Source organism: Sturnira hondurensis, unplaced genomic scaffold (genome assembly GCF_014824575.4).
Source record: "Sturnira hondurensis isolate 20B ecotype Veracruz unplaced genomic scaffold, ASM1482457v3 Scaffold0006413, whole genome shotgun sequence".
In the NCBI taxonomy this organism is placed as follows: Eukaryota; Metazoa; Chordata; class Mammalia; order Chiroptera; family Phyllostomidae; genus Sturnira; species Sturnira hondurensis.
The window spans coordinates 58085201-58110471 of NW_028079044.1; the positions used below are offsets into that span (position 1 = coordinate 58085201).

Here is a 25271-nt window from a genome sequence, read left to right on the forward strand (position 1 = left end):
TCGGTGCTGTGCGGGCATCGTACACTTCGTGCTCCCTCACACCCAGCACCGGTTTTCACTTTGTGGGGGCTCGCTGACGTGCATGCACCCTTCCAGAGTGCGAGTCTGTGCACCGGTGCCAGCTGTCCCTGCAGAGTCTGTGGCTCCTGGCGTTGTGATTTTTTTAAACGGCGAAAGGCAGCATTGATGAGCTGTCTTCACTGCCGACGATGAACACAGCCTCTGGTGACAGCTGATGGCTGTAGTTGCGAGGCCACCAAGGGGCAGCAGGCACGGGGCCGTCGGGCGCCTGGCCTTTGCGCCTGGCTGATGCCATTTTCACTGAGAATGACGTACTGTTTTTATTTCTTCCCAGAGACATTAAACATGAATCAAAAAGCATATGAGATGAGTCACTGGAAGTTTTCTTCCAAGTGTAAAAACACAAAAAGCAATGTTTTGGATTGGTGTGCCGAGCCATACGTGAAGCCAGACAGGCATTTGGCAGCAGCCCTCCCTCTGGGCGCTCAGCCATGGGCAGCCCCCCAGGGGGTGGACCCTGCCCCCCACACACGGAGCCCGCTGTCAGCGGACACAGCGCCCAGGGGCCACCAAAGTCCAACATTTATAATGGCATTGCTTGCAGTTTCTATCCAAAGATATGTTAGCATGTGGCTTGACTCCATTCATTGGGGGCCCATGCATTGAAAACTTAGTCACCACCCAAGCAGGAACCTGGCAGAGGTTTGGCCTTCTGCCGTCCACCGGGGAAAGAGCTAAGCGAGCGGTCTGCCAGGCAAGATCCCGGGGGGAGGGACGTAGATTCCAGCTAAGTGAGCGAACTCTGCAGCTGCCGTGGAAGCCACCAGTGGGGAGGGACTCAGTCTGGAGGGCTTGCTCGCACCTCGGGCCGCCCAAGGTCATATTGTATGGGTGGGGAAGGTCACCGGTGAGGCTTGTGACAGATCCCCAGTCACCCAGGCCCCCAACTCCATCCTGCTAGGGAAATGGCAGACGTGCTAGTAACACCCAGTTCTTACCTGCTTCCTACAGACGCCCACGCGTCCACCTACCTGCTGCCTCAGTCTGTCCCCTTTACCCAAAAAAGAGTTCACAGACGCCCTTCTCGTGTGTCTTTGGACAAAGACTTCACAGATCCGAGCTGTCCTTCCAGAGATTAGGCGGGACTCCTGGGGCTCCATGGTATTTTCCTTTTTTCTCCCTGATGCCCCTCCCTAATACCTTTGTTGATCTATCCCTGTGTCCCAGACTGATCTGTACTGGTCTGTATCTTGTGTAGTTAGCCCTGCCCCTGCATGTGAAGGTGCCTGGGGAGGTCACGGGCCCAGGGCTGTGGAGCAGGGATGAGGCACTTCCTGGTCACCCCAGAGACTTGGGCCTGGGGGTCAGGGAAGCCGAGGTGCATCCCCAGGATGAAATGCAGGGCCCACCCAGCTGCCTGCCCAGCCACGTGCCCCTAAGTCAGCCCTTCCCAGGACCACTGCACATTTTCACGCCCGCACACCTCCCCGCACACGAAGGCTCCTCCAAGAATGCTGCTTCTGACCCTGTTCCCCAGTGACCGTTCTCCCGGGTGGCTCAGGCTCCTTTGCGCCTTTCTTCATGCCAGGCCCACCTCTCGCCCCTTCCATCTCAGGTCCTCACGCGTGAGCTGTCTGGGCAAGCTTCGTAAGCCCGGGGAGTGGCTGTGGAATGAGGGGATGAGTGGCAAGTGTGGCCCGTGCTGTTTTCCCTGCGAGAAGATTCCTAGGGCGAAATCCTCGTCACTCCACGTACTGATAGGGTGGAAGGCCTGTGCCGAGAGCGACCTCCAGGCCTGGGTTCTCCCACACTGGGAGCCTGAGACGGCTCGGGGCTTTCAGATGGTCAGTCCCACTCTGGGGTAGAGGAAGGGCGAGTGGTGTGTGGGGGGGATGCAGTACCTAGTATGTGTGGCATTTACGGTCTGGTGTGTGTGATGTATGTAGTGTGATGTATGTGGCATGATGTGGTATGTGACGTGTGCACAGTGTATATGGTCCGGCGTGTGTGGTGTGTATGTGATGTGGTGCAGAATGTGACATGTGGCATGGGTGGTGTGCTTTGCATGTGTGCACGCCCGTGTGTCGCAGGCTGGTGGGGGCTAACCTGTCCTGCTGATGCCTGCATCCCCAGCTGAGCCCAGACCCCTCGTGGGCAGCCCCCTACTCAGCCTTCGAGGAGCGGGGACCCAGACCCACAGGGTCCCCCATGGCACTTAAAACAGACCCACCCCAGGCAGAAGCCACAGACTGTCCAGGGCACACCCAGGGGTGGATGGTCTGTGGTGTTCCTTGGCCACCAACAGGGGGCAGCACCCCTGCAGCTTCTAGCTGCAGCCAGTCTNAACCTGTCCTGCTGACGCCTGCATCCCCAGCTGAGCCCAGATCCCTCGTGGGCAGCCCCCTACTCAGCCTTCGAGGAGCGGGGACCCAGACCCACAGGGTCCCCCATGGCACTTAAAACAGACCCACCCCAGGCAGAAGCCACAGACTGTCCAGGGCACACCCAGGGGTGGATGGTCTGTGGTGTTCCTTGGCCACCAACAGGGGGCAGCACCCCTGCAGCTTCTAGCTGCAGCCAGTCTTGCGTCTGGGTGGTGAGAGCCCGCTGAGGGCCCTGTGCCTCGGTGGTCGGCCTGGGCTTTTTTCATCCTTTCCCTCATTTCCTCCCTGCCCCCCTCACAAGTCTGGGCCCCTGGGGTCCCAGGCTGTCTGCCCACCCCGGCGTGCGGATGAGAATTGCTGGGCGCAGCCTCCAGCCTCGAAGCCTGGCTATGTGGGGCTGTGACTGGGCTCATAGAAGCTGCGATGACGCCTCTGTGGGTTGGTCTGATGCTGCAGATGTGTCCGAGCCTGTCACAGCCTTTGTTTCTCTTGACCCTCGAGGCTACACTGTAAACCAGTAGGTAGGGACCGTCACTCCCATGTCACCTCTGTCCAGGAAAGTGGGGCCCAGAGACCTTAACAGACCACCAAGACTGTGAGGCTGGGAGGAGCGGGGCTGGGAGGAGCCCAGCTGGGCGGCGACTGCGCCCCACTGCCCTGCTCAAGTCCCAGAGTACACAGCCACCTTCCCACCGGCTGCTCTGAGGCTGGCCCTTGGGTCCCAGTGAGCAGATGAGCAAAGAGGCTTGGTGTGGGGGGAGTGCTGAGACTGGGAACTGCCCACGCCATGGCTCTGTCCGGCACCCCCCCAGCAGCTGCCAGTCCTCTGGGTCCCCTCCCAGGGGTGTTGGGCTCTCTGGTTGGCCCGCCTCCCGCGGGGCGACCTGGTCCTGGGGAAGGGCCGAGGCTCACATCCCGGCCAGAGCGTCAGACTTGCGCTGCCGCCTGCTGGGCAGGTCTCCCCCACAGATTTGACTGGTACTGGAGTCACTCTGGGTGGCAGTGGTGGCCAGCCTGTGCGGGGCCGGTGTGGCGGGTCAGACCAGTGGAGGGGCTGGTGGCGGGGCCTGACATCTCAGAGCGGCCCTGCCTTCAGTCTGCGGTGTCTGGCCTGCTGTGACCGCGGAGATTGCCTTCAGGAGCTGGATTGGCCTGTGGCCCGCCCTGCGGTGCCTGACAAGAGCTGCAGGGGCTCGCAGGTTGGGTTCAGTTTCGGAGTTTTTGACCTACGACCCAGCTGTCCTTGAGTCTTGCCAGTGGATTGATGCCAAGTGTGTCTGTGGGGCGTGGGCCTCTGCTGGGCAGGTGACGGGAGCAGAGTGCGTGACAAGCCCCGCCTTCCAGTCCTCTCTTTCCTTGACCATCTCCTCCTGCCGCCGGCACTGTGTTCTTGACACAGTCACACTGTCAAGACTTGCCAGTCACGCTGGATGCCAGCGTCCCAGCCCCTGGGGCCCAGCTAGGTCCTGCCTGTGCCTCTCTCTGTCCCAGCCCCCCGCTGCCCACCTGGACCACTCCGGGGGCCGCTCCGCCCAGCTCAGACCTGACCTGTAAGGCCTCTCGACCATGACCCGGGGGCAGGCCACTCCAGCTCCCTGGGCGTAGCATCCTCGTGCCCCACAGCCTTTGGGGGCAGGCACTGTGGGCACCTGGGAAGCACCTCTGTGTCTCATTCACCAGGGGTCCCCACGCCCAGCACGGAGCGCGCTCAGAAACATTCGGGGTACAGGGAACGATCCGAAGTCTTCCCTTTCTGCCCCAGCCTGGACTTGCAGGCTTGCGCCCAAGCCGCACGCCGAGAGGCACAGAGGCTCAGGGCAGGCCGGGGAAGGTGCGGACCCTGTGGCCAGGATCCCCCCTGGGCTCCCACCCTCCCACCCTCCCTGCTCACCTGGCTCCCAGGTCCCTCTGCAGAAATAGGACCCACCTATGGACGGGCCTACGGAGCAACTCCGGCTTCATGACAAGCCACAGGGTCTTGTTTCCGGTCCTGTCTAGAGCCCTTTTCCTGTTGTGCCGGCAGATTCCTTAAGGGAGGGGCCCCTCCTGTCAGGCATTTCCTCTTCCCTTCCCCATTCTCTCCCCAGGGGCCTGTTTGCGCCTGTCCCACTGGGAAGTGCCTCCCCAGAGCACTCACAGGGTGTCTGTATGGGATGGTGCCTCCCCGCTCAAGTGAGAGGTTCAAGGACAGGAAACCCCCACCCCCCAGGCTGAGGCCCTGGAGCCACGGGTGTGTTCACGGGAAGGGAGGACATCCGAAGCCCCCAGGCTGACACGCCCCAGGCCCTCTGCTCAGCCCTTGTTCAGAGTGCTGGTAAATGGAGTTTTCCAGAACACCGAGTCTCAACCACAGAATGTCCTTCGTCACCCTAATCCCTGATGTTCTTCCCCTTGTCCTTAGTCCTGGGACGGCCTGAAACGTTACAGCGAGACGGGTCTAGAAGAAGCCAGCGCTCACTCCTCTCTGTTTGTGCTGGCTCTGTGCCCCGCCCTGGGGACACGGATGCTGTTTCCCGTGCTTCTGCTGGGCACTGGTCGTGCCAGTCCGTGCTCTGGGCACGGTGGACACGGAGGTGGACGGCCCACAAATGCACCCACCGAGTGCCAAGTGCAGGACAGGCCACAGGGGCCGGAACAGGCTTAGCAGGTTCCCTGACTGGCAGGGATGCCGACTTCTCTCCCCCTCAGGAGCTCAGACTAGTGAGGGAAGACACGAGTGAAGAGCGTGACAAAAGCCGAGGTCCTAGTGGACACAGGCCAAAATGATGCTATCGGAATGCAGAGGGAAGAGCAGAGGCGGGGGACTGGGAAACACCCCCCCCAGGAGGTGACCTCGGAGTTGGGTTTTGCTGGATGAGAAAGAGTTTGCTGGGCAACTGGGGCGGGGAACCACGTGATGGACCCGTGTTTTGGGGGCCGTGGGTGTGTGGGGATAGTGACCCCCAAGTCCTCTTCCCGTGGCGGTAGCCATTTCTTCGGTGAACAAACACTCTCCGAGGGATTTTTCTTCATTTCCTCCACCTCTGTGTCTCCCCGAGCCTCAGGGAGGGGGCGACGACCTCAGGAGCACGGAAAGGGAGCAGGGCTCAGGAAGGGGGCGCGGTTCTGGGCCTGCTCTGTCTGCCTCCCTCCCTCCTGCCGCCTCCCTTTGTTTTATTTTGTTAAGCTCTGGGGAGCCTCTGGGACTTTCAGCTGTTGGGATGAGCCCAGAAGTCAGCGGGGTTTTCCGTTGGATTTCTCAACCACAGGCCACTGGCCTGGGGCCCATCCAGCCGGTGGAACTGGTGATGAAACAGGGTGTCCGGAAGCCCTCCGGAAGCAGGCCCAGGGGCAGCCGGCCGGGCTCGGCCCTGGCACAACTGTTGGTGCCTGTCAACTCCTCCGTGTTCTAGCGTCTTCCTTCCCCAGACCTCACTCGGGGGCCCTGCCTCCATACCCTCCCAAGAGGGGAAGGACGTCCCCTTCCTGGCAGGGTCAGACCCCAGTCCTCATAGCAGCTGGCCTCTGGCAAAGCTCTCAAAGCTACTGAAATAGAAACCTGTGGACTCACATAACTGAGAGGCGAACACCGTTACCTTTCACTGAAGGCGCCAAGCAGGGAAGTAGGCAAAGGTCCCCTCTCCCAGCTGGGTTACTGGTAGTGCTGGGCCTGCAAACAGGGCGCTAATGAGCTCGAAGAGTCAGTCCCTTGTCCATGGGGCCACAGGTCTGCAGTGTCCCAGGGATCACCCCCTTCTGAGCAGCTGCTGGAAATGCAGCGCCACATGTGTGTGTGATTTTAACTTTTCTAACAGCCACGTTTAAAAAAGTAAAAAGAAACTGATGAGATTAATGTTACCAAATGATTAATTGAACCCTGCTGTGTCCCAAATGGTATCATTTTTCATTTCACATGTAATCAGGATAGAAAAATTATTGATAGGAAATTTCACATTATTTTTTCCCCCAAAAAAAGCCATCAAAATCCAGTGTGTATTTTACTCTTAGGGCACGTGTATGAATTCAGGTAGTTACTGTCTGGGATAAATCTAGCTCACAGATGGAGAAACCGAGGCAGCTGTCAGGTGGATGGGGCATGACAAGGGTGAGACCAGGAAGCTGGGAGGTGGGGGCTCCAGCTCCGGTTCTGGGAAGCCTGCCCCAGGGCCCCTGCTCCTGCGTGGGCCCAGGACCCGACCAGCCCGTCCCAGGAGCAGCTGTGCCAGAAACCAAGGCTGCAGGCCGCTTGCCTCTCGCCTGCTCACCCACCTCTCCCAAGACAGGGCCCCGCCCCAGAGGAGAGCTTGTCCGTGGGGACACTTCTGTTGGAAACCAGGGTGGTGGCTTTGTCCTGCAGAAAAGCTTGCTTTTTGGCAGCTGTCTCCGTAGCAAGCCAGTCATTGGTGAAGAGAGCTCACTGGCTCGATTAACAACAGAGGGGTCGTGCACACGCAGCGTCCCACCATCCAACTGTCCTGGTCCCGAGAGGTTGCTTACTCTGGGCCGAGAGCCCCCCGGAGAGAGCGAAAATGGGGTGCCCCCATTAACTAATTCAGCCGAGCCCTCTGCAGACGCTCACAGGCTGGCCTGGTGCATGACTGGGCTGTGTGTGGGGCTGCGTCGGGCATTCACAGGCTTCACTTCATGCTCCATGGAAGTCCCAGGGGAAGGCAGCTTGTGAACTGTCCTGGCCAACAAGTTCAATGTCTAGGGAGCAGCTGTGAGCACCTGCTGGGGGCCCCTTGGTGGCTTCCACGCTGCCCAAAGACCTGGCCCTGAAAGGGCCCAGGAAGGCCGCAGCCCGCCTGCCACAAACAAGCACGTGCCCCCGAGTGGCCTTGGTGCTGCCTCTGAGACAGAGGCGACCTGGTCTCCTCCCAGCCCAAGCATAACTGCCCCCTCCCCAGGGCCTGGAATCGGCCAGGGCTCCCTAGAGGTGGCCAGCGGGGATCAGACCTCCAGGGGCCTTTTCAAGTCCTCATCATTCAGTTCTGATTCCACTTGCCGGCTTCCTTGGCAAACTGCCTCAGCCCCCATGAGAATGAATGATTCCTCCTAGGAGCACCCGCCACCTCATGTCACTTTCTGCCCCATCCCTCAGCAGCCCAGGACCGTGAGAGCCAGGGCCTGCGTCCTCAGGCACAGGGCCCCAAGGACACGCCGGGGCGAGGATGCCGGGGCGAGGACGGCGGGCACTCCAGGGCTCGGGCTCTCGGGGAGCAGAGCACCAGCAGGTGGACTCGCATGCACAAGTGTTCCCACACAAAAAAGGGACGCAGGACACAGGGCAGGGTGGCAGGGGAGGAGGCACATGGGATTTCCAGACAGTGTGTTTCCAGGTGCTTCCAGGGAAAGCTGTGCCTTCCCAGACTCCACTGCCTTTGGCTTAGTTGGGTCGCCCTCGTGATGACAGGCTCCCCAACCTCAAATAGGGACACAGGGGTCTTCACCTGGGGCCTCCAGACCCGGGGAGCTGGACTATCAGACTGGGATGGGGCCTGAGGGAGGCCCTCCCCCGCCAACCCCCCCGGAATATACTTCCTTCCTTTGTAATTGTGGAGAAACACATGTGACGTCAGAGTGGCCATCGTGGAGTGCGAGGTTCGGCAGTGTCGGGCTCACACGCACTGCTGTGCAGCCGACCTCCAGAGGAGCCCTTCCACGTAAACTTCCCTCGCTCCCTTGGGGAGTTCTGCCTGTCCTGGCCCCCGGCTCTTGAGTGTCCCCTGGTGCTCCAGGTTGGCTTTGACTCCTTGCAGTTGTCGTGAACTTTCTATGGCAGAATTAACGTCCCTGGCTTGAAAAACAGCTGTAGTTCATTCGGCTAACTGGGTGTGGTCCAGGTACCCTCGGGGGTGGAGGGGGCCCCAGGTCACAGCTGTGGGGTGTCCATGTGGGGGGCTAGAAAGTCAGTGATAGTCCTGTGCCTTCCTTCCCAAAAACGTGGTCTCCCGTCGGCCAGGATTGTACTAAGTCCCGTTCAAGACAATGGCCAGAAAACGCTTTTCCACCCATCATGTCCTGACAGTTTTTCTCCAACATAAAACTGATCTCTTGTTTCCTGGACCCCCACTCCGTCTCTCCCAGCCTTTCTCTGTGACGGCCGGACGTGCGGGGGCCAGGATTGGTGCTGGAGCCCTGGGGTCAAGCCCAAGGTGGACTAGTGTCCACCTCCCAGCTCCCTGAGCTGTGGGGCCCTGGGCAGGTTCCCTGATACCCCAGGTCTCAGTGTCACCATGTGTCACACGGCCTCCCAGGCCCAGCAGGGCACAAGCACCCAGTGAGCGGCAGCTGCAGTTCGTATTGCTGCCGTTGGTGTGTCTGCTGCGGCGACGGGCCGTGTGAGCAGCTCTCGGTTGCTCGGGGCTCTGAAGCAGGACCTCGCCCCACACCTCCATCTCCCCGAAACAGCCAGGGTGGCCGTGGGTGCGTTCATGTTAAACATTTGTTCTTATTAAATATTTGCTCAGAGTTCTTTCAAGATTTTCAAAGATGGTCAACATTGGACTCTATTCATTCTCTGTGGCTATACCTTATTTTTTTACAGTAAAAACAGCAGCAGCTAATGGAGTGGCCAGCTTTCTGGGGGGGGGGGCCATGTGTAGTGCTGGTAGGTCTTGTTGGCGGGCACAGGGGTGGTTTGGTTTCTCCAGAGAAGGGTCCCCCAGTTTTGTGGGTTGAGGCTGGCCGGCCCTTGTGCTGGTAAGGGGGCTCTTGGTGGTGTGCTGGCGAGCCCTCAACTTCTGTGTTGGTTCTTCGCTCCACTTCCCTGGGCCTCCCGTTCCCTCGCTCAGGGTCCATCCACCAGCTCCCACCTTGGCAAGGGGGGGCGTAGTCACCTGACTGTTGCATTGAGGGGCCACTTAGCCGCTGGCACAAGCAGCCCCAGGTCTCCCTGCTCTACTGGGTCCAGGTGCAATTCCTGATCAGGTTCCAGGGTCTTGTGATGGGGGGGGGTGAGGTGAGCTCCGCTCCCTCCAGTCATCCAGGGCCTTAGGGGTGTCCTCGTTATCGCTCTGCCGTCCACACCCTGTCTCAGCTGGGGGTCCAGGGAAGAGCAGGCAGCTGCTGGTCAACTTCTCTCCTGCACACCTGGAACGGTGCTGATTATCACCCACCACCCTTCGGAGGACTGAGAAGGCAGTGTGGTCAGAGGAGGAAGCCGGTTGAGAAAGACTGGGTCTGTGCTGTCGGGGCCCCCAGTCCTCCCCTGGCCCTCTGTGTCCAGCGTGTAGGCAGGAGAGTGGCTGAGCACTGGGCCTGGAAGTGGTGGAATCAATCACCCCACCCACATTCCACCTGCCAGCACACAGCCATGCCCACCAGGCTGCAAGGGGCTCTGGGTGGTACTGTGTGGCCGTGTTCCAGGGAGGGGAAGGACACAGTGCTGGTGGATGACGACCCCTTTCCCCTGGCCGTGCCCAGGGATGGACGGCCCTTTGGGGGGCTCTCCAGCCCAGGGCTCAGGGCACGCTGGGGACCTCCCTCTGCCTGCTCCGTGGCTGTCGTGGCGGGGAGCCAGGTCCCGCCCCAGCGCCCTCAGCAGAGTCCTGTCCTGCAGGAGTCTCGAGCGCCATGGGCAAGCAGAACAGCAAGCTGCGGCCCGAGGTGCTGCAGGACCTGCGGGAGAACACGGAGTTCACGGACCACGAGCTGCAGGAGTGGTACAAGGGCTTCCTCAAGGACTGCCCCACCGGCCACCTGACCGTGGATGAGTTCAAGAAGATCTACGCCAACTTCTTCCCTTACGGCGACGCCTCCAAGTTCGCGGAGCACGTCTTCCGCACCTTCGACACCAACGGTGACGGCACCATCGACTTCCGGGAGTTCATCATCGCGCTGAGCGTCACCTCGAGGGGCAGGCTGGAGCAGAAGCTCAAGTGGGCCTTCAGCATGTACGACCTGGACGGCAACGGCTACATCAGCCGCGGCGAGATGCTGGAGATCGTGCAGGTAGGGGTGCTGGCTGCTTCACTGGGTTCCTGCCTGCCCCTCCTCCACCGCTGCCCCGCCCCTTCTGAAAGGGAGCCACTCGCCTGGCCAACAGTGAGGATAGGAGTCCCTAGCTAGTCCTCAGGCCCGACTTAAACACTATAGATGATCATTTATCGGCTTTGGTCTTCATAACCCCACAGGGGGTCGCTGTCAGCATTTCACAAACTCTGAGGCTCAGAGAGGGGGTCTCCCAAGAATTAACAGAGCTGAGAGCTCCAGTAACAGCATGGACCCTGGACACTCGCAGAGGCCCCTGCCCAGGCCCTTGTGAAGCTCCAGGCCTGAGAGAGCTGCAGACAGCTTGCCCCAGCACATGCAGTGGGACCCACAGGAAACGCAGACACGTGAGTGGTCTCAGTGTGAGCTCAGGCCCCTGTGGGAGACCTCTCCCTTCACACCTGCCCTCGGCTCTGGCGGGTGACCTGTTCTCCAGAAGGAAACCGAGTTCCTTTGCCTCGGTGTGTGGTAGCCAGGGGAGAACTGCAGAGCTCTGCTCCCTGGCGTCCCCTCTGCACCCTCGCCCCCACCTCGGCCTGGAGCCCCAGCGTTCTCTACCTGCAAGGGGCCCCAGGGCTGAATCTGAGCAAAAATGTCAGACCTGTGGGCTCCTAGGCCAGCAGTAAGTGGCCCAAGGAGTGACCAGCCCAGTTCCGGGAGTGGCTTTCCCACAGTGAGACAGAAGCATGCCAGTTAGGGGAACTCTGTGGTCGGTGTCACTCCCAGTGGCCGTGGCGTTGATGGAAGTCAGAATTCCCCTTCCTGGGAGTCATTTCTCCGAGGCCACGTGCCAGCCTTACCCTTCTGCAAACGCACCTGCCCGGCCCTGCCTCCTCAAGTGGACCTAGCCAAACCTTAGAGAGCCTGGTAGGACTGTTCGAGACAGTGAGGGGCAGCCACCCCTCACTGCAAGGGGTGCAAGGGGAGTCTGGGTGCTGCGCCCCCAGACCAAGTGCCTAAACCCTGAGAATCTTCCCCTGGCACCTGTGGGTGGCTCCTCACCTGCTGACTGGAATGCCCAGCTACCACACCTTTCTCTGTTTTACACGCCTCTGAGCCCACAAGAGACCTCGGAGGGTCCTGGCTTTGCCCCTGCCCTGGGGCAGGAGCAGCCCAGCCCCAGCAGATGCCCAGAAAGGGGCAGCCCTGTGCAGATGGCCCTGCAGTCCACACTGCCTGACCCTGAGGCTCCTGGGAGACAGCGGGGAGGGGAAAGGATAGTAGATTCTAGAAGCCTCCCTCGGGGTCATTCTGCTTGGTGCATGCTTGTTTGTTTTTTAATGGCCTGCTTTTAAGATGTGAGAACTCCCAGACCCCCACAGGGCCCCACAGTGGCCCCACCCTCCTCCTGGCTCTTGCACTCACACACACACACACACACACACACACACACACACACACACACCCAGTGTGTGGGGGGTGGGGTGGCAGTGCCCTTAGGGAGGCAGCTCAACATCCTGCAAGGAGCCCCGTGCCACCCTAGTGCTCGACCTGCCCGGGGTTCTCCCCGGGGGCTTCAGGGCCTGAGTCTTTTTTATCCTTGCGGGTCTCATGACCCTACAGTGATGCGCTCACAGCCCAGTGAACAGCAATAGGTTGTATGAATACAGGCCTGCGGCCCTGCCACCCTCAGACAGTCACGGAGTGTTCTCAGCCTCCGCCCACCTGCCTCAAAGGCTCTCCCTCAGGCGCCTTCCCCACACCGTCCCACCCCCACCCCCACCCCTAGATGGCCCCCATCTCCTGGCTGTTCCCGGGGACTCGTTTTACCTGCCCTTGAACTGCCCACAAAAGTGTCCGGCTTCCTCTGCCTGACATCCCATCATCAGTGTTCCCCCCAGGTGTTGGGAGCAGTAGGGGACATTCCGCTCTCTGGGGAAGGGTTCTGAGAGCCCGTGAGCACCCCGACCTCCCGTGGTGTGGGCTGGACAGAATCCCGCACCTGCCCTATGTACCCAGGAATGTTCCGGAAGTTCTGGGCGCACACCTCCCCACCTCCCTTTGCAGGCTATTTACAAAATGGTGTCCTCTGTGATGAAGATGCCTGAGGACGAGTCCACCCCGGAGAAGCGGACGGACAAGATCTTCCGGCAGATGGACACCAACAATGACGGTAGGACACTGGGTCCCCGTGTGTCCGTGCGGCGCTGCAGGGGCACAGATGTGTTCAGGACGGGGGCCTCCCAGTCTGCATCCTTTCGGCCCCCCACCCCGACCACCTCTCCACTGTGCCGAGGGAGGAGCCCGGAGTCAGGGCCAGGGAGCCTGGGGCTGCGTCCTGGCTGTGTCCCCCTGCTTTGGGCCACACCCCTGAGCCACTGGACCCCAGCAGCCCTGTGGGTGTGGCCAGCCTGGCCCTGGAGGAGGGGCGGTGCCTTCAGAGGCTCCCCAACCTGAGGCTTTGGGGAGAGGCAGCTACAAGGTCCACCAGCTGAAGGAGAGAAACAAAGGCCAAGAGCCCTTCCGCATCAGCGAAGGGTCCCAGAACTTCTGTCCTGGGGACGCTGTCCCCTCCCCTCCCACTCCACCCCTTGGCCGGGGCATTGTTGTAAAGTCCCCCAGGGGGCCAGCCACCCTGCCCCCAGCTGGGGGCCCACATGAGGGTGGCCCCGCTGCAGAGCAGGTGGTCCCTGCAGACTGGCTGTGTCTGTCCCCTGCTGCCTGCCCCTGGCTCCTGGCAGAAGCCCACTGACTGAGCTTGTCCTCCACCGTGCACTGGGCACAAGCCCTGAGCACCTGCTGTCCCCAGTGCATGTCACTCCTCGCCGCTGCAGAGCCTCAGCATTGAGAGCAGGTGCCTCCTCGGGACACAAGCCACAGGACAGGGACCGCTGCGGGTGGGGCCACTCGTGTGTCCCAGCACGGCTCCCTCTGGAACTGGAGTTTCTGCAGCACCTTCGTTTTAAAATCTGCTTTCCTGTCTCCTGGTCCTAGAAGTGGCAGGGTCCATGGGGCAGTCTCTCCAGCCACCCCCCTGCCCCCACCCAGGGGCAGATGGTGCAGAAGCAGAGGGTGACGCTCCCAGCGGGCCCATGCCACTACCACTGAGCCCGTGCTGCCACCGTGGTCAGTCACCCGGGACCCTGGGCAGCCTCGGGCTCTGTCCACCCTGGACTGGTTGTGGTTAGCGGCTGAGGCCGTGGTCTTTCTGGGCAAGTCACCTCTTCCTTAGGTAAAGGGCAGTGATTTCTGAGAGAGTGTAAATTGCCCGCCCATCACTGCCTGCTGTCATATTGGATGTGTCCCTAAGTGGCCGGATGCTCTGTGGTGAGCCATGAAAGCAAAAAGGGTCTTTCCAGAAAAGCCCACGGAGCAAATGGTGCCGGGAGAGTGTCCCACTTCGGGAAGGCTCCAGGGCAGAACCGGAGCAGGCGGCCTGATGTGGGGGCTGCTCCCTGCTCTGGAAGGTGGAGCGCAGGGAGTGCCAGCTCACGCCCACGTCCCGTCCTCCCCCCACAGGCAAACTCTCTCTGGAAGAGTTCATTAAAGGTGCCAAGAGCGACCCCTCCATCGTCCGGTTGCTGCAGTGCGACCCCAGCAGCGCAAGTCAGTTCTGAGGGGCCCGACATCTTGACGGTGACAGAAACACAGGCTTGTCCCGCCATCGAAGCTTTGCTTGCAAAAGTGGATGCCTCCTCAACCGTTCCTGCTCTCCCGGGCCAGCCAGGTGACACGTGGCACCTGCCCGGCCCAGCGCCTGCACCTCCCTCTGCCGCCCGGCCTCCCAGCCCCCAACCCCGTCCCGTCCAGGGTGACTTCCAGGGATGTGGACCTGCAGGGCTCAGTGTTTGCACCTCCAGGGCACTGCCTCCCCTGCAGGGGGCCCCGAGGACACCCCAGGACACTGGTGGGACTTTCCAAGATGGCACCAAAGCCAGCTGATTTACTGGGTGACTGCTGGTGCCTCGTGGGTAAGACGAGGACAGGAGCAGAGGGAGAGGAGCAGGCCCTCCCCGTGCATGGCACCACCTCGCTCGTGCGTGTCCTCCGACCAAAGCCACCGCACGTCTGTGTGCTGTGGTCTCCCTCCTTTGAACACATAAACCACGTGTATGGTGATGTGGCGTGTCATGTGTAGGTCCCGTATTTAATGCCTCGATCGCCTCTGAAGCGTGGTTCCCTCGTGGCCTGTGACCCCTCCGAGCCCGGTTCTCTTGTGGTATTTATGCCCTCAGTCTGCCCCTTTCAGAAGGAAGTGCATGCGTGCCCGTTGCCGTGGAGACGCTCGGGTCCACGTGGTGAATGCAGCGTCTGTGTGAGGTCCGTCCTGTTGATCGGTCTGGCATTTCCTGTATTAAAATGATCCAATAAACAGAATTCTCCGAGTGGTGTGTTGGCCTGTGCGAGCCCCATTCTGCTGCCCGGGCCCCCCGCTGCTCCCAGTTAGAGGGGGTCTGGCGGGCGCAGCTGCCGTTTGCAATCGCAGCCCCTGCTGTCTCCCTGGAGTCGTCGCTGTGTCTGCAAATCTTGTGCAGCTCGTTCTGCAATATCTGCCTACTGCCAAGAACTGTTGGTGGCAATAAAAGATGACTGTTTTGGCAGGTTGGACTGCGACGCTCCTGCCTCCCTCCTGCTTCCCCCTACCCTGTGGTTTAATCAGCAAGGTAGCAGGACAGCACATTCCACCAGTGGGGGCAGGGGGCACCAGGGGCGTCAGCTCCAACCGTGGGGGCAAACATCAAGGTACTTCCAGTCCCAAAAAACCCAGTGGAAGTTGCTTCAATCATAGGGACATTTGTCTGATTCTGTAGCTCAGGGACCTCCAGGTTCTGTCCAGCCCACCACCCCATCCTCCAGCCTCACAGTCAGCTTTTGTCCCCACAGCTGTTTTCTCAGTGTCCCCCCCCCTCCCGGACTGTCCCTGTTCTGGGTGGTACGGCTGACGTAGGAGCCTTCCCCAGGCAGGATGAGAAGTGGCTCTGTCTTCTGTTTTTCCTTCAGGAGAACTTTCTAGAACTTTCCCTCCCCAGCAGTCTCATTTCTCATGGGCCAAAACCCAGACTAGGCCTTGGCCAGGAGCAGGAGGTGACTATGACTGGCCAGTCGAGATGCACCCTTGGCTGAGGACCGCTCACCCTCCCCCACAGGGTGTGGCCCCGGGGAAGTGGTCGGGATGGGGTTCTGTTTCCCGGATGGGCACCACCAGCATCTGTCCCACCTGCCCTCGGTGCCCTCTGAGCCTCAGCTGCAGAAGAGGCGTGACCAGGAGGCGGGGGAGCAAGGTAAGGGGGCCAAAAGTATAGCTCGGAGCCGGACTCACAGCAGGCTGTCCAAGATGGCTGCTGTCTTGCTCATTTTAGTATTCTTACTGCTAAGACGTCATGCCTCTGAATAGAAGTGACAAGCCTGCCTGCAAGTGCCTCCTGAGCCAGGTGCACCACCCAGAGCTGGTGGGCAGCACAGTTCTGATGGCCATCCACACCAGGGCCTGAAGTGCCAGTGTGGGATGGGCGTGGGCCCAGTTTGCTATAAGGAGGCAAGAGGGTACCTTGGATAGCCCTGCCTGGAGACAGGTATCCCCCACCCCACCACAGAGGGGTGTGGAATGGAACTGGCCTCGGTTGACCAGGCAGTGCTGGCCATGGTGGGCGGGGCTGCCATGGGGGATGTTGCCCAGCCGAGTTCTCCAGGGAAGCAGCCAGTGGTGTCTGTCTGCAGTGTGGGGTGTTGGAGACACCGCAGTGAAGCAGTGCTGTGAGCCCAGGCCTGCACAGATGGATGGACAGGTGTTGATGGAGCGAGCATTCTGGAGTGCGGGCCTGGGGTGTGAGCAGCAGGGCACTGCCAGGGGCCTGGGCAGGGAGGGAGAGCAGAGTGGGGCTCTGCTCTTTGTCGCCTGTGAGCTCTTTCCCTGGCTTCCATGACTGAGTGGGGGGCGGGTGTCCCTGGGGCCCAGACCTGAGGGGAGGCTGTCTCCAAGGGCCTGCCAGGCCACCTGCCCTCCTGCAACCTAAAAGGGCTCACTGAGCCCATCCTGGCCTTGGCCAGAGGAGCTGGGCGTGCCCACAGCTCATGCACACACTCTGTGCACACGCACATGCCCTTGCTGCCTGTCACACATGCAGTCCCCAGCACGGCTGTCCTGTTGGCACCAGTTAACGGGGTATCAGGGCCTCCACGGTGTGTGTGCTCCACCTGCAGGTGGCCAGGAAGCAGGGACAGGAAGGGAACCCTCAGCAGCAGCAGCCAGGCCCCTTGGGGCTCCTCGGTCCCCAGCCCTAGCAGGGGCAGGATCAGAACTAGCGAGATCGTCTGACCCCCGTGCCCCTGCAGCAGCACCCCTTTCACTGGGGCGCGTGCGTGTTGCACATCCGTGTGGTCAGGCATGTGTCTGTGTGTCTGTTTGAGGAGGGACCGGCAGTGTAGCCGGTGGCTAAGTCTGCAGGCATGGCTCTGAGGGACAGGTCCAGTTCGAAGTGTCTGTCCTGTGTGGGGGTCACAGATGCACATGCAGGCGCATCCTGTGCAACACTGGGTGCCGAGGGTCCAGAGCGTCGGGCCTGGGTCTGTGTCGGCAGGTGGGTGGCTCCTGGGGACACCTGTGAGGCTGCATTGAGTGGCAGCCATGGAAGCTAATTCTAGTGGGTGGTGTGGGAATCCCAAGCTCATCTACCCTGGCCAGCGGTCAGCCCCGCTCTGCCCCAGCCCCCTGGCTGACAGTGGCCTCCTTGAACTTCACCTCATTCATGTTCCAGGCCATTCTTTCTTAAAAAAAAATTACTGTTGAATTTAATAGGGTGACCCTGGTTAATAAAATTATATAGGCTTAGGTGTACAGTTCTATAACCCATCACCTGTATATTGTATTGTGTTCACCACCCCAAGTCAAGTCTCCTTCCATCACCGTTTATTATTCCCCTTTACCCTCTCCTACCTCCTCCCACCCCCTTTCACATGCCAGTCAGTTCCTAAGACCTCCCTGCAAATGTCCCTTCCTCCGGAAGCTGTCCCCACTCCTCCCTGCGTGCACACTACACTCCCCACCTCTCTTGGTGCTGCTCATGCTGACCTTGGCCCCAGAGCCAGTGCCAGGCTCGGATTAGAATGAGCTGCTCAGTGAGCAGTGAATGACCCAGCCTGTGGCCCACCCATGCCCACTGCTGGGAAATGCACCCCCGTGGGGGCTGGCACACAAGTCCTGGCTTGCCTACATGACCCTGGCTGTGTGACAGGGCCCTCCCTGTCCCACCAATAAGAGGACTCAGAGCCAGGCTCACTGACCTCAACCTTTCATGTCAGCTGTCGGAGGGCCATGGGGTGTGCAAAGCCCCGCTATGGGCCAGGGTCTGCCTGACTCTCTGGCTTAGAGCAAGTGTGGGAAGTGGCCCCGGCTCCTTTAGATGTGGGGCCGAGCCGGGGCTGGGACCAGGCGCCCCTGTCCGACAGCCCTGGGGTGGATAGAGCTCAGAAGGAGCAGTGCAGAGTGGGGAGCAGGTGGCACTGGGACTGGTGGGTAGGGACCAGGACCTGGACCCTGGCAGCTTCAGGGCTGGCGCAGGGACTGGGGGACGGGTGAGGGCAGCACCCCCTGCTTCCCTAGCCCTCACCTGCTGCACAGACAGGGCCCACAGACAGTGAGCAGAGCCTGGGGCTGCAGCTCCCTGAGGGCACCTCCGCAGGTGACTGGTGTTACCCACTCCCGACAGCAGGGGGCAGCAAGAGGATAGGCTGCAGAGCCCCGCCTGCCGTTCACTGGCCCTGAGGCAGGAGGCCCTGGCTGAGCTGGGGTGGGTGTCCTCTGTGGGGCTCAGAAAGGGTTTCATGGGCCCTGGCTGGTGTGGCTCAGTGGACTGAGCACAGGCCTGCGAACCACACGATCGCGGTTTGATTCCCAGTCAGGGCGCATGCCTGGGTTGCAGGCCAGTTCCCGGCAGGGGACTCACGAGAGGCAGCCATACATTGATATTTCTCTCCTTCTCTCCTTCCCTTCCCCTTTAAAAATAAATAAATAAAATATTCTTTTTAAAAAAAGAAAGGTTTCATGGGGAGCAGCCTGGTGTGGGAACAAGGCTGCAGGGAGCCCCCTTCTCAAAACCCAGGGCACCATGGTGTGGCAGGCCCTGGGTCTCCCTGCATCAGGACACATTCCTGTCCCAACAGTCCTCCTGTCCCAATGGGCTCTGTCAGCGTTTGCAGAGTGATTGAGTGACCTGACAACTTGGTCAGGACTCCCACCACCACCTGCTCCAGGTGGAGCGGAGGAGCCTCAAGCGCTGGGTGGTGCTTCCCCCTAGTGGCCATGGCCAGAAGGGCCCTCCAGGGCTTGGATGTCTGGCTCCCTCAGGTCCTCCCTGTACTGGTTTCTGAGCTGCTTCGGCCCGAATTACACTGCAGCTGTCTGGCCCCGCCCACCTGACAGACGGGGAGACTGAGGCCTGCAGGAGCACCTAATTTTTCGTGAGCCACCCAGGCTCCAGAGTCTGAGGTTGGGTTCCTGCTACCCTGGACCTGGAGGCCTTATCAACAGGACTCCTATTAAAATGGAATTTCAGACAACAGCAAGTGATCTTTCCGTACGTGTGTGTCTCACGCAGTGTTTTGTGTCTGATTGGCTGTATCTGGCAGCCCTACCTCTCAAGCCATGCAGCTGAGCCTGCACAGCCCTGCTCAGCCCTCACCACCAGGACCACAGCTGAAGGCTAGTAAGGTTAGGACGCAGGTGCCATCTCAGCAACCCGTATGGCCAGGGTCACAGACTGTCCCGTCATGACCTGACCTCACTGCGTCCCTGAAAACGTCCCCAGGAACCTCATACGGAACCAGAGGGGAGCTACTGTCGATGCGGTGGCTCGGCAGTGGGCCCACTAGTGGGGGGACTTGGGAGGGCCCCCCATACCATCTGCCCCCTGCCCACCAGCAGCCACACAGCACTCCAGCTGCCCCTACTGCAGTTCCTGGTCCCCAAGTGAGCGGTGAGTGAAAGTTCTAACTAAAGGGGCTGAGATCACCAGGGCCGTCACAGCCCAGGGATGGGAGTCCCCAGCCCCACCCGGAGCAGCGGCAGGCTCCACCGGCCACCACTGGCCACAGGGCTGGCGCATGGCGCTGGGGACGGAGGCACATCCCCGTGTGAGCCTGTCTGCAGCCAGGACCCACTCCCTCCAGGAGGCAGCGCACAGGGCGGCAGCCCCATCTCCACCGAAAACTGAGATGCTGGTTTGCCAAAAAAGTAAAAAGATTTTTCATTTGTGAGTTGGATTTGAGATGTCCTGAAGAGAGTTGAGGATCATATTCATGAATCAGCTTTATCACAAAAATAAAACTATGAAATCAGACCTGTGTCCGCTGCCCACTCCCCGGTGAACCTAGCTGTGCCCGGTCTCGGGGGTGGGGCCTACACAGCCCCCCACTTCAAGTGTTGCGAGGGGCAGGCAGACAGACAGGTGGACAGGAACAGCGCGGTGTTTGGGGAGACACTGGGAGCCATGAAGGAAGTGACTGGGCAGTGACGGGGACGACACTGGTTTTCTACCACAGCCCTAACGAAGGGCCTCAGATGGAGCGCCCACTCCACGGAGGGGCGCTCGCAGGTGCTGGGGGCCGGAACGCTGAGCGGGGACATCGGGCTGGGCTTCGCCCAGGAGGCTCTGGGAGGCCCCGCCCCCACCTGTGGGGTGCTGGCGGAATCAGCTTTTTATGGGACAGGCCCCTCCCATGTCCCTGCCAAAGCCACTCCTGGCTTCTAGGGGCCCTCGAGAACCTCGGCCTGGAGCCCCTTCATCCAGCCTCAACCGGTTACCTCGGCCCCCAAGCTGACCCAAGATGGTTGCCAGGTTACCTCTATGACCTGTCTTACCATTGTGACCTGTCTTAGTTCTGTGACCTGTCGCCACCTGACACCAAGCAGTGCAGGTTGGGACCTCTGCAGGGACTCCCCGGCAGGCTCAAGGGCTCCCCAAGACCTTGTCACATTCAAACACAGATGGCTGTTGAGACAGAGCTGGACCCACAGAGAATCGGGGAAGCCACCCTCAAAGAGACAACAAGTGCCCCCAGGGTGGGGCCGGCCAGGCTGGCTGGGGGGCAGGGCAGGGCAGACAGGCGGGGAAAAGGCCTTGGGTGGGTTGAACATGTCACAGCCATGAAGGCGTGTAGGCACGAGAATGGGATGACCTGATTTATGTTTTTTAAAGGTCAGTCTGTGATTTGACATTTGAAATGATATTTGACACAAACCTTGAGAGCAGGTCCAGTGGAGACAGATGAGGAGGCTGAGACGTGTGCTTCAGGTCCAGACAGTGGGCCCAGCCCATGGCCCAGGGACACGAGACGTGAGCACAGAGACCACAGCACAGGCCCCAGAGAGACCTGTGAGTGAGGGAAGGGACAGGGAAAGGACACAGAAGACCTGCCACGGAGGGGGCAGTGCAGGGAGTGGGGACTCTTTATCCAGGGGGCAGGGCTGGAGCGAAAGGGAGGAGGGATGGAGACGCCCTCTGTGCCTGAGCCACGCCTCCCCCTCCTCATCTGTCTGAAGGGGCGATTTCCCACCAGCGTGCCGCAGCACCCAGGGGTGCCCACGTAGTGTTAAAACACGCAACACCTGAGTGTGCGGTCCGGGCACTGGCCTGGCCCCTTCGATTGTCAACTAAGAACTGGCAACGTGGCTTCAAGTCGGAGCCGAAAGGAATGTCTGTGGACCTTTCCAGAACTTAGGGGTGTAAAGGTCCGTTCATCAGAAAGAAACACCTGAGAAAAGGCAAAAAGGAGGGGAAGAGAAAGAAAACAAGGAAGAAAAAGGAAAAAATGACAATGGCCTTTGAAAGAGGTCAGTGCCCCTGAATTAATCGTCGGGCGAGGCACGTTCTAAAGATTCTCGCAGTGCACAGGTGTGCCTGCCGCGGCCAGCTGACCGAGACCAGCTCCTCGCCTCTGCTGTGTGGAGTGCGCAGGTTCCTTGGCCTCCCCGTGCCTCCGTGCCCCGTAAAAGGAAACGAAATTGTTCCCTGCCTGGGGGGGATCGCTGTGAGGGGTAAAGGAAGGAATCCCTGTGAAGCCCTGGGGGGTAAAGTGGTAAAGGAAGAGAGCGGGTGGGGGGTGGGGTGGGCAGCGTTGCCATCCAGGAGTCCTCGTCCAGAACTCAGTGGTGCCGCCTCACCGGCTCTATGTCTCACCTGTGCAGCCGGGGTGAGGACGCTGCCCTCACCTGAAATTGTAATGAGGGGGCATTTCTGGAGGGAGCCGTCCAGCAGTGTTCAAAGTCCCGGGGGCGCACTCTTCCCCCACAACTTTGGGATGAAATGAAGCACATGGGAACCGGGGTCAGGTGCTCAGTCAGACCCAGGGGCCCACTTGAAGGTCACGTGTGAAGGTCTGCAGTCCCAGAGTCCTGGCAATGCGGGTGGTGAGGAGCAAAGGAGGCACAGGTGAGACTGGCCTCAGTGTTTGCTGCACGGCTGTCGTGTGAGAAAGACGAGACCCTATGGCATCAGAGCCAGCCGCCCCTAGGAGACCACTCGGTTTTAGTTCTCAGAAACCTCAGTCCCAGAGACAAAGACCTCCCATTTGGGAACCTGATTCAGGAACCTGATTTAATTTTTGTAAAGATTTTATTTACTTTTAGAGAGGTGAAGGGATGGAGGAAGAGAGGGAGAAAGAAACAGATTGGTTGCCTCTCCCATACCCCCAACTGGCCTGCAATTCAGGTATGTGCCCTGACTGGGAATAGAACCCGGGACTCTCTGGTTTGTAGGCCTACACTCAATCCACTGAGCTACACCAGCCAGGGTGGAAACTGATTTTACTGTTTGATCAAATTTATTTAATTTTATTTTTAAAATATATTTTACTGATTATGCCATTACAGTTGTCCCATTCCCCCCCCTTCATTCCCCTCCACCATGCACACCCCTCCCCCACATTCCCCCCCTTTAGTTCATGTCCATGTGTCATAAGTTCTTTAGCTTCTACATTTCCCATATTATTCTTGCCCTCCCCCCGTCTAGTTTTTACCTACCATCTATGTTATTTATTCTCTCTGCCTTCTCCCCCCTTCTCCCCCTCCCACTCCCCGGTTGCTAACCCTCCATGTGTTCTTCATTTCTATGGTTCCACTCCTGATCTAGCTGTCTTCTTGGTTTGCTTTTGTTTTAGGTGTGGTTGTTAATAACTGTGAGTTTACTGTCCTTTCACTGTTAACATTTTTCATCTTCTTTTTCTTATATAAGTCCCTTTAGCATTTCATATAATAAGGGCTTGGTGATGATGAACTCCTTTAACTTGACCTTATCTGAGAAGCACTTTATCTGTCCTTCCATTCTAAATGAAAGCTTTGCTGGATAGAGCAATCTTGGTTGTAGGTCCTTGCCTTTCAATGACTTGGAATTCTTCTTTCCAGCCCCTTCTTGCCTGTAAGGTCTCTTTTGAGAAATCTGCTGACAGTCTGATGGGAACTCCTTTGTAGGTGACTGTCCCCTTATCTCTTGCTGCTTCTAGGATTCTCTCCTTCATTTTAATCTTGGGCAATGTAATTATGATGTGCCTTGGTGTATTCCTCCTTGGGTTCAACTTCTTTGGGACTCTCTGAACTTCCTAGATTTCCTGGAAGTCTATTTCCTTTACCAAATTGGGGAAGTTCTCCTTTATTATTTGTTCAAATAAGTTTTCCACTTGCTGCTCTTCCTCTTCCCCTTCTGGTACACTTATAATTCGGATGTTGGAACATTTAAAGATGTCCTGGAGGTTCCTAAGCCTCTCCTTGTTTTTTTGAATTCTTGTTTCTTAATTCTTTTCTGTTTGGTCATTTCTTTCTTCCTTCTGGTCCACTCCATTGATTTGAGTTTCAGTTTTCTTCCCATCACTGTTGGTTCCCTGTGCATTTTCCTTCATTTCCCTTAGCGTAGCCTTCATTTTTTTCATCTAATTTGCGACCAAAATCAACCAGTTCTGTGAGCATCCTGATCACCAGTATTTTGAGCTGTGCATCTGATAGGTTGGCTATCTCTTGGTCACTTAGAAGTATTGGCTCTGGGGCTTTGATCCGTTCTTCCATTTGAGCCATAATGTTTTGGTCTGTTCACGCCTGTTACATATGAGAGGTGGAGCCTTAGGTGTTCACCAGGGCGGGGTGACCTAGGTCGCTGGGTTGTGACGCTACGTTTGGGGGCGGGGTCAGAGAGGGAGCAATGGTGCTTGTTCCACGCTCTCTCGGATTTCGGTCCCCTCTGCCACTTCCCACAAGCAAATTGGGCCCTTCTGGTGCTGGTTCCCAGGTGTGTGAACTTGTGTACCCTCCAGGACTCTGTGGGTCTCTCCAACAAACTCTCCTGTGAGTCTGGGAGCCTCTCCCTCAACCCCTGAAAGTTTTTTCAATCAGTGCTTTTAGGCTTTATTTCCCATTGCTGGGGCCCTGGGTTGCGCAGTCTGTCTCACTGCCCCTTTGTGTCTGGTTTATCTGAGTGTGAATGTGTGACCGTGGTCAGCCAGCCGCCTTGTGCCCTCACTGGGTTTGCTCATTTCCTCCCCGCGCCCAGTTCTGCCAACAACCGTTTTTTCCTGCCTGGACCCCTCTCCGCCAGCCGCCAACTCTGCCCCTCTTACCAGTCTGGATGAATGGTTCATTGTTGTCGGACTTCGGTACAGTTCAATTTTCTGTCTGTTCTGGTTGTGTTTTTGTTTCTAAATCTTTGTTGTCCTTAAATATGGTTGTGTGAGGAGATACAGTATTTCCACCTACGCTTCCATTCGGCCGGACCCGAATTTATTTAATTTTAGAGAGAATGGAAGGGAGGGAGGGAGAGAAACATCAATGTGTGGTTGCCTCTCGCACGCCCACCACTGAGGACCTGGCCCGCAACCCAGGCGTGTGCCCCGGCTGGGAATCAAACTGGTGACCTTTTGCTTCACAGTCTTGTGTTCAGTTCACTGAGCCACACCAGCCAGGGATGGAACCCAGTTTTAAATTGTAATCTCCTTAAGGACAAGAGCCATTTCCACTCAAATCATAAAGTCATTTTGAGTAAATGAGTTGGTCAGTATGAAATCTCCTCCCTCAGGCATCTGTTTTGTTAGCTTTGTATTTGTCTAACGGGCGATTACTCACACACACTTGATCATTTGTGTCTGTGATAGTAAGTGATGTCTCACTGAAAAGTGTAAAACATAAACGAGACATGCTCCTGCCTTCGAGAATGTTATCGTGTGCTTGAACAAGTGGGACATGGTGAAACTACCTGCAGTGGAAGGTGAGATCGGTTAGAACGATGGGTTCGGTGCGCGGTGTGGCGCAGGGGCGCTTGGCTTTGACACTGGCTCCTCCTCGGCCACCTTCTTGAATGTGGCTGGTCGTTCCACTTCCGTGAGATCGTGTCTGCAGCCCCATTGGCATTTCCTGCCCTGGGAAACGCGAGTCGCCAGCCTGCCGGGACCGAGGTGAGGATGCAATGGGCCCTCCACCTAGTGCTGGCCGCAGCTCAGGCCAGCAGCTGTCAGCCCGCCTCACAATCATTCCCAGTAACTCAGGGAACTGGACCAGTATAACATGTCCCCGCCACGGCGGCGCACAGGCCTCGAGGGAACCTTTCTGTATTCGTCCCGTCCGTCTCCACAGCTTCCCTTCGCCGGGCCGAGAATAAAATCTCAGTTCCAGGTTTTCTCAGCCATGTTAGGTTTAAGCTCAGTCTCTTCACCGTCTCTGTCTCCCAGCACAGGAGGTGCTTCCTGCAGTGCCCGGCCTCTGCGGGCGTGGCTGGCTGGGCTGACTGCCAAGGGGCCTGGTGGCATCACCCCTCCACGCTGGCCACCTCCTGGGGACCCCCAGGCTCCAGCCGTCTGTCGTGACATTGGAAGACGCGGTCATGTTTTAGCATGGTAGGAGCTGACTACGCTCAAGATTTAAAATAGACGGTAGTCATTTTTCACTCATTCTAGGGGAATAGTACTGGGTCCTGCGGAGCA

The 25271-nt window shown here is 58.7% G+C and overlaps 1 protein-coding gene across 2 annotated transcripts in view; it reads left to right on the forward strand.

The window, feature by feature from the left end:
• Positions 1–14698, forward strand: part of HPCAL1 (hippocalcin like 1) — an 82035-nt gene extending 67337 nt beyond the window's left edge. For both annotated transcript variants that reach the window (XM_037048708.1, XM_037048709.1), the window contains 3 exons: positions 9946–10337; positions 12384–12489; positions 13836–14698. In XM_037048708.1, coding sequence (XP_036904603.1) covers positions 9960–10337; positions 12384–12489; positions 13836–13933 — 582 coding nt within the window. In that variant the 5' untranslated portion in view covers positions 9946–9959 and the 3' untranslated portion in view covers positions 13934–14698. The remainder of the gene's footprint in view (positions 1–9945; positions 10338–12383; positions 12490–13835) is intronic.
• The last annotated feature ends 10573 nt before the right edge of the window (positions 14699–25271 follow it).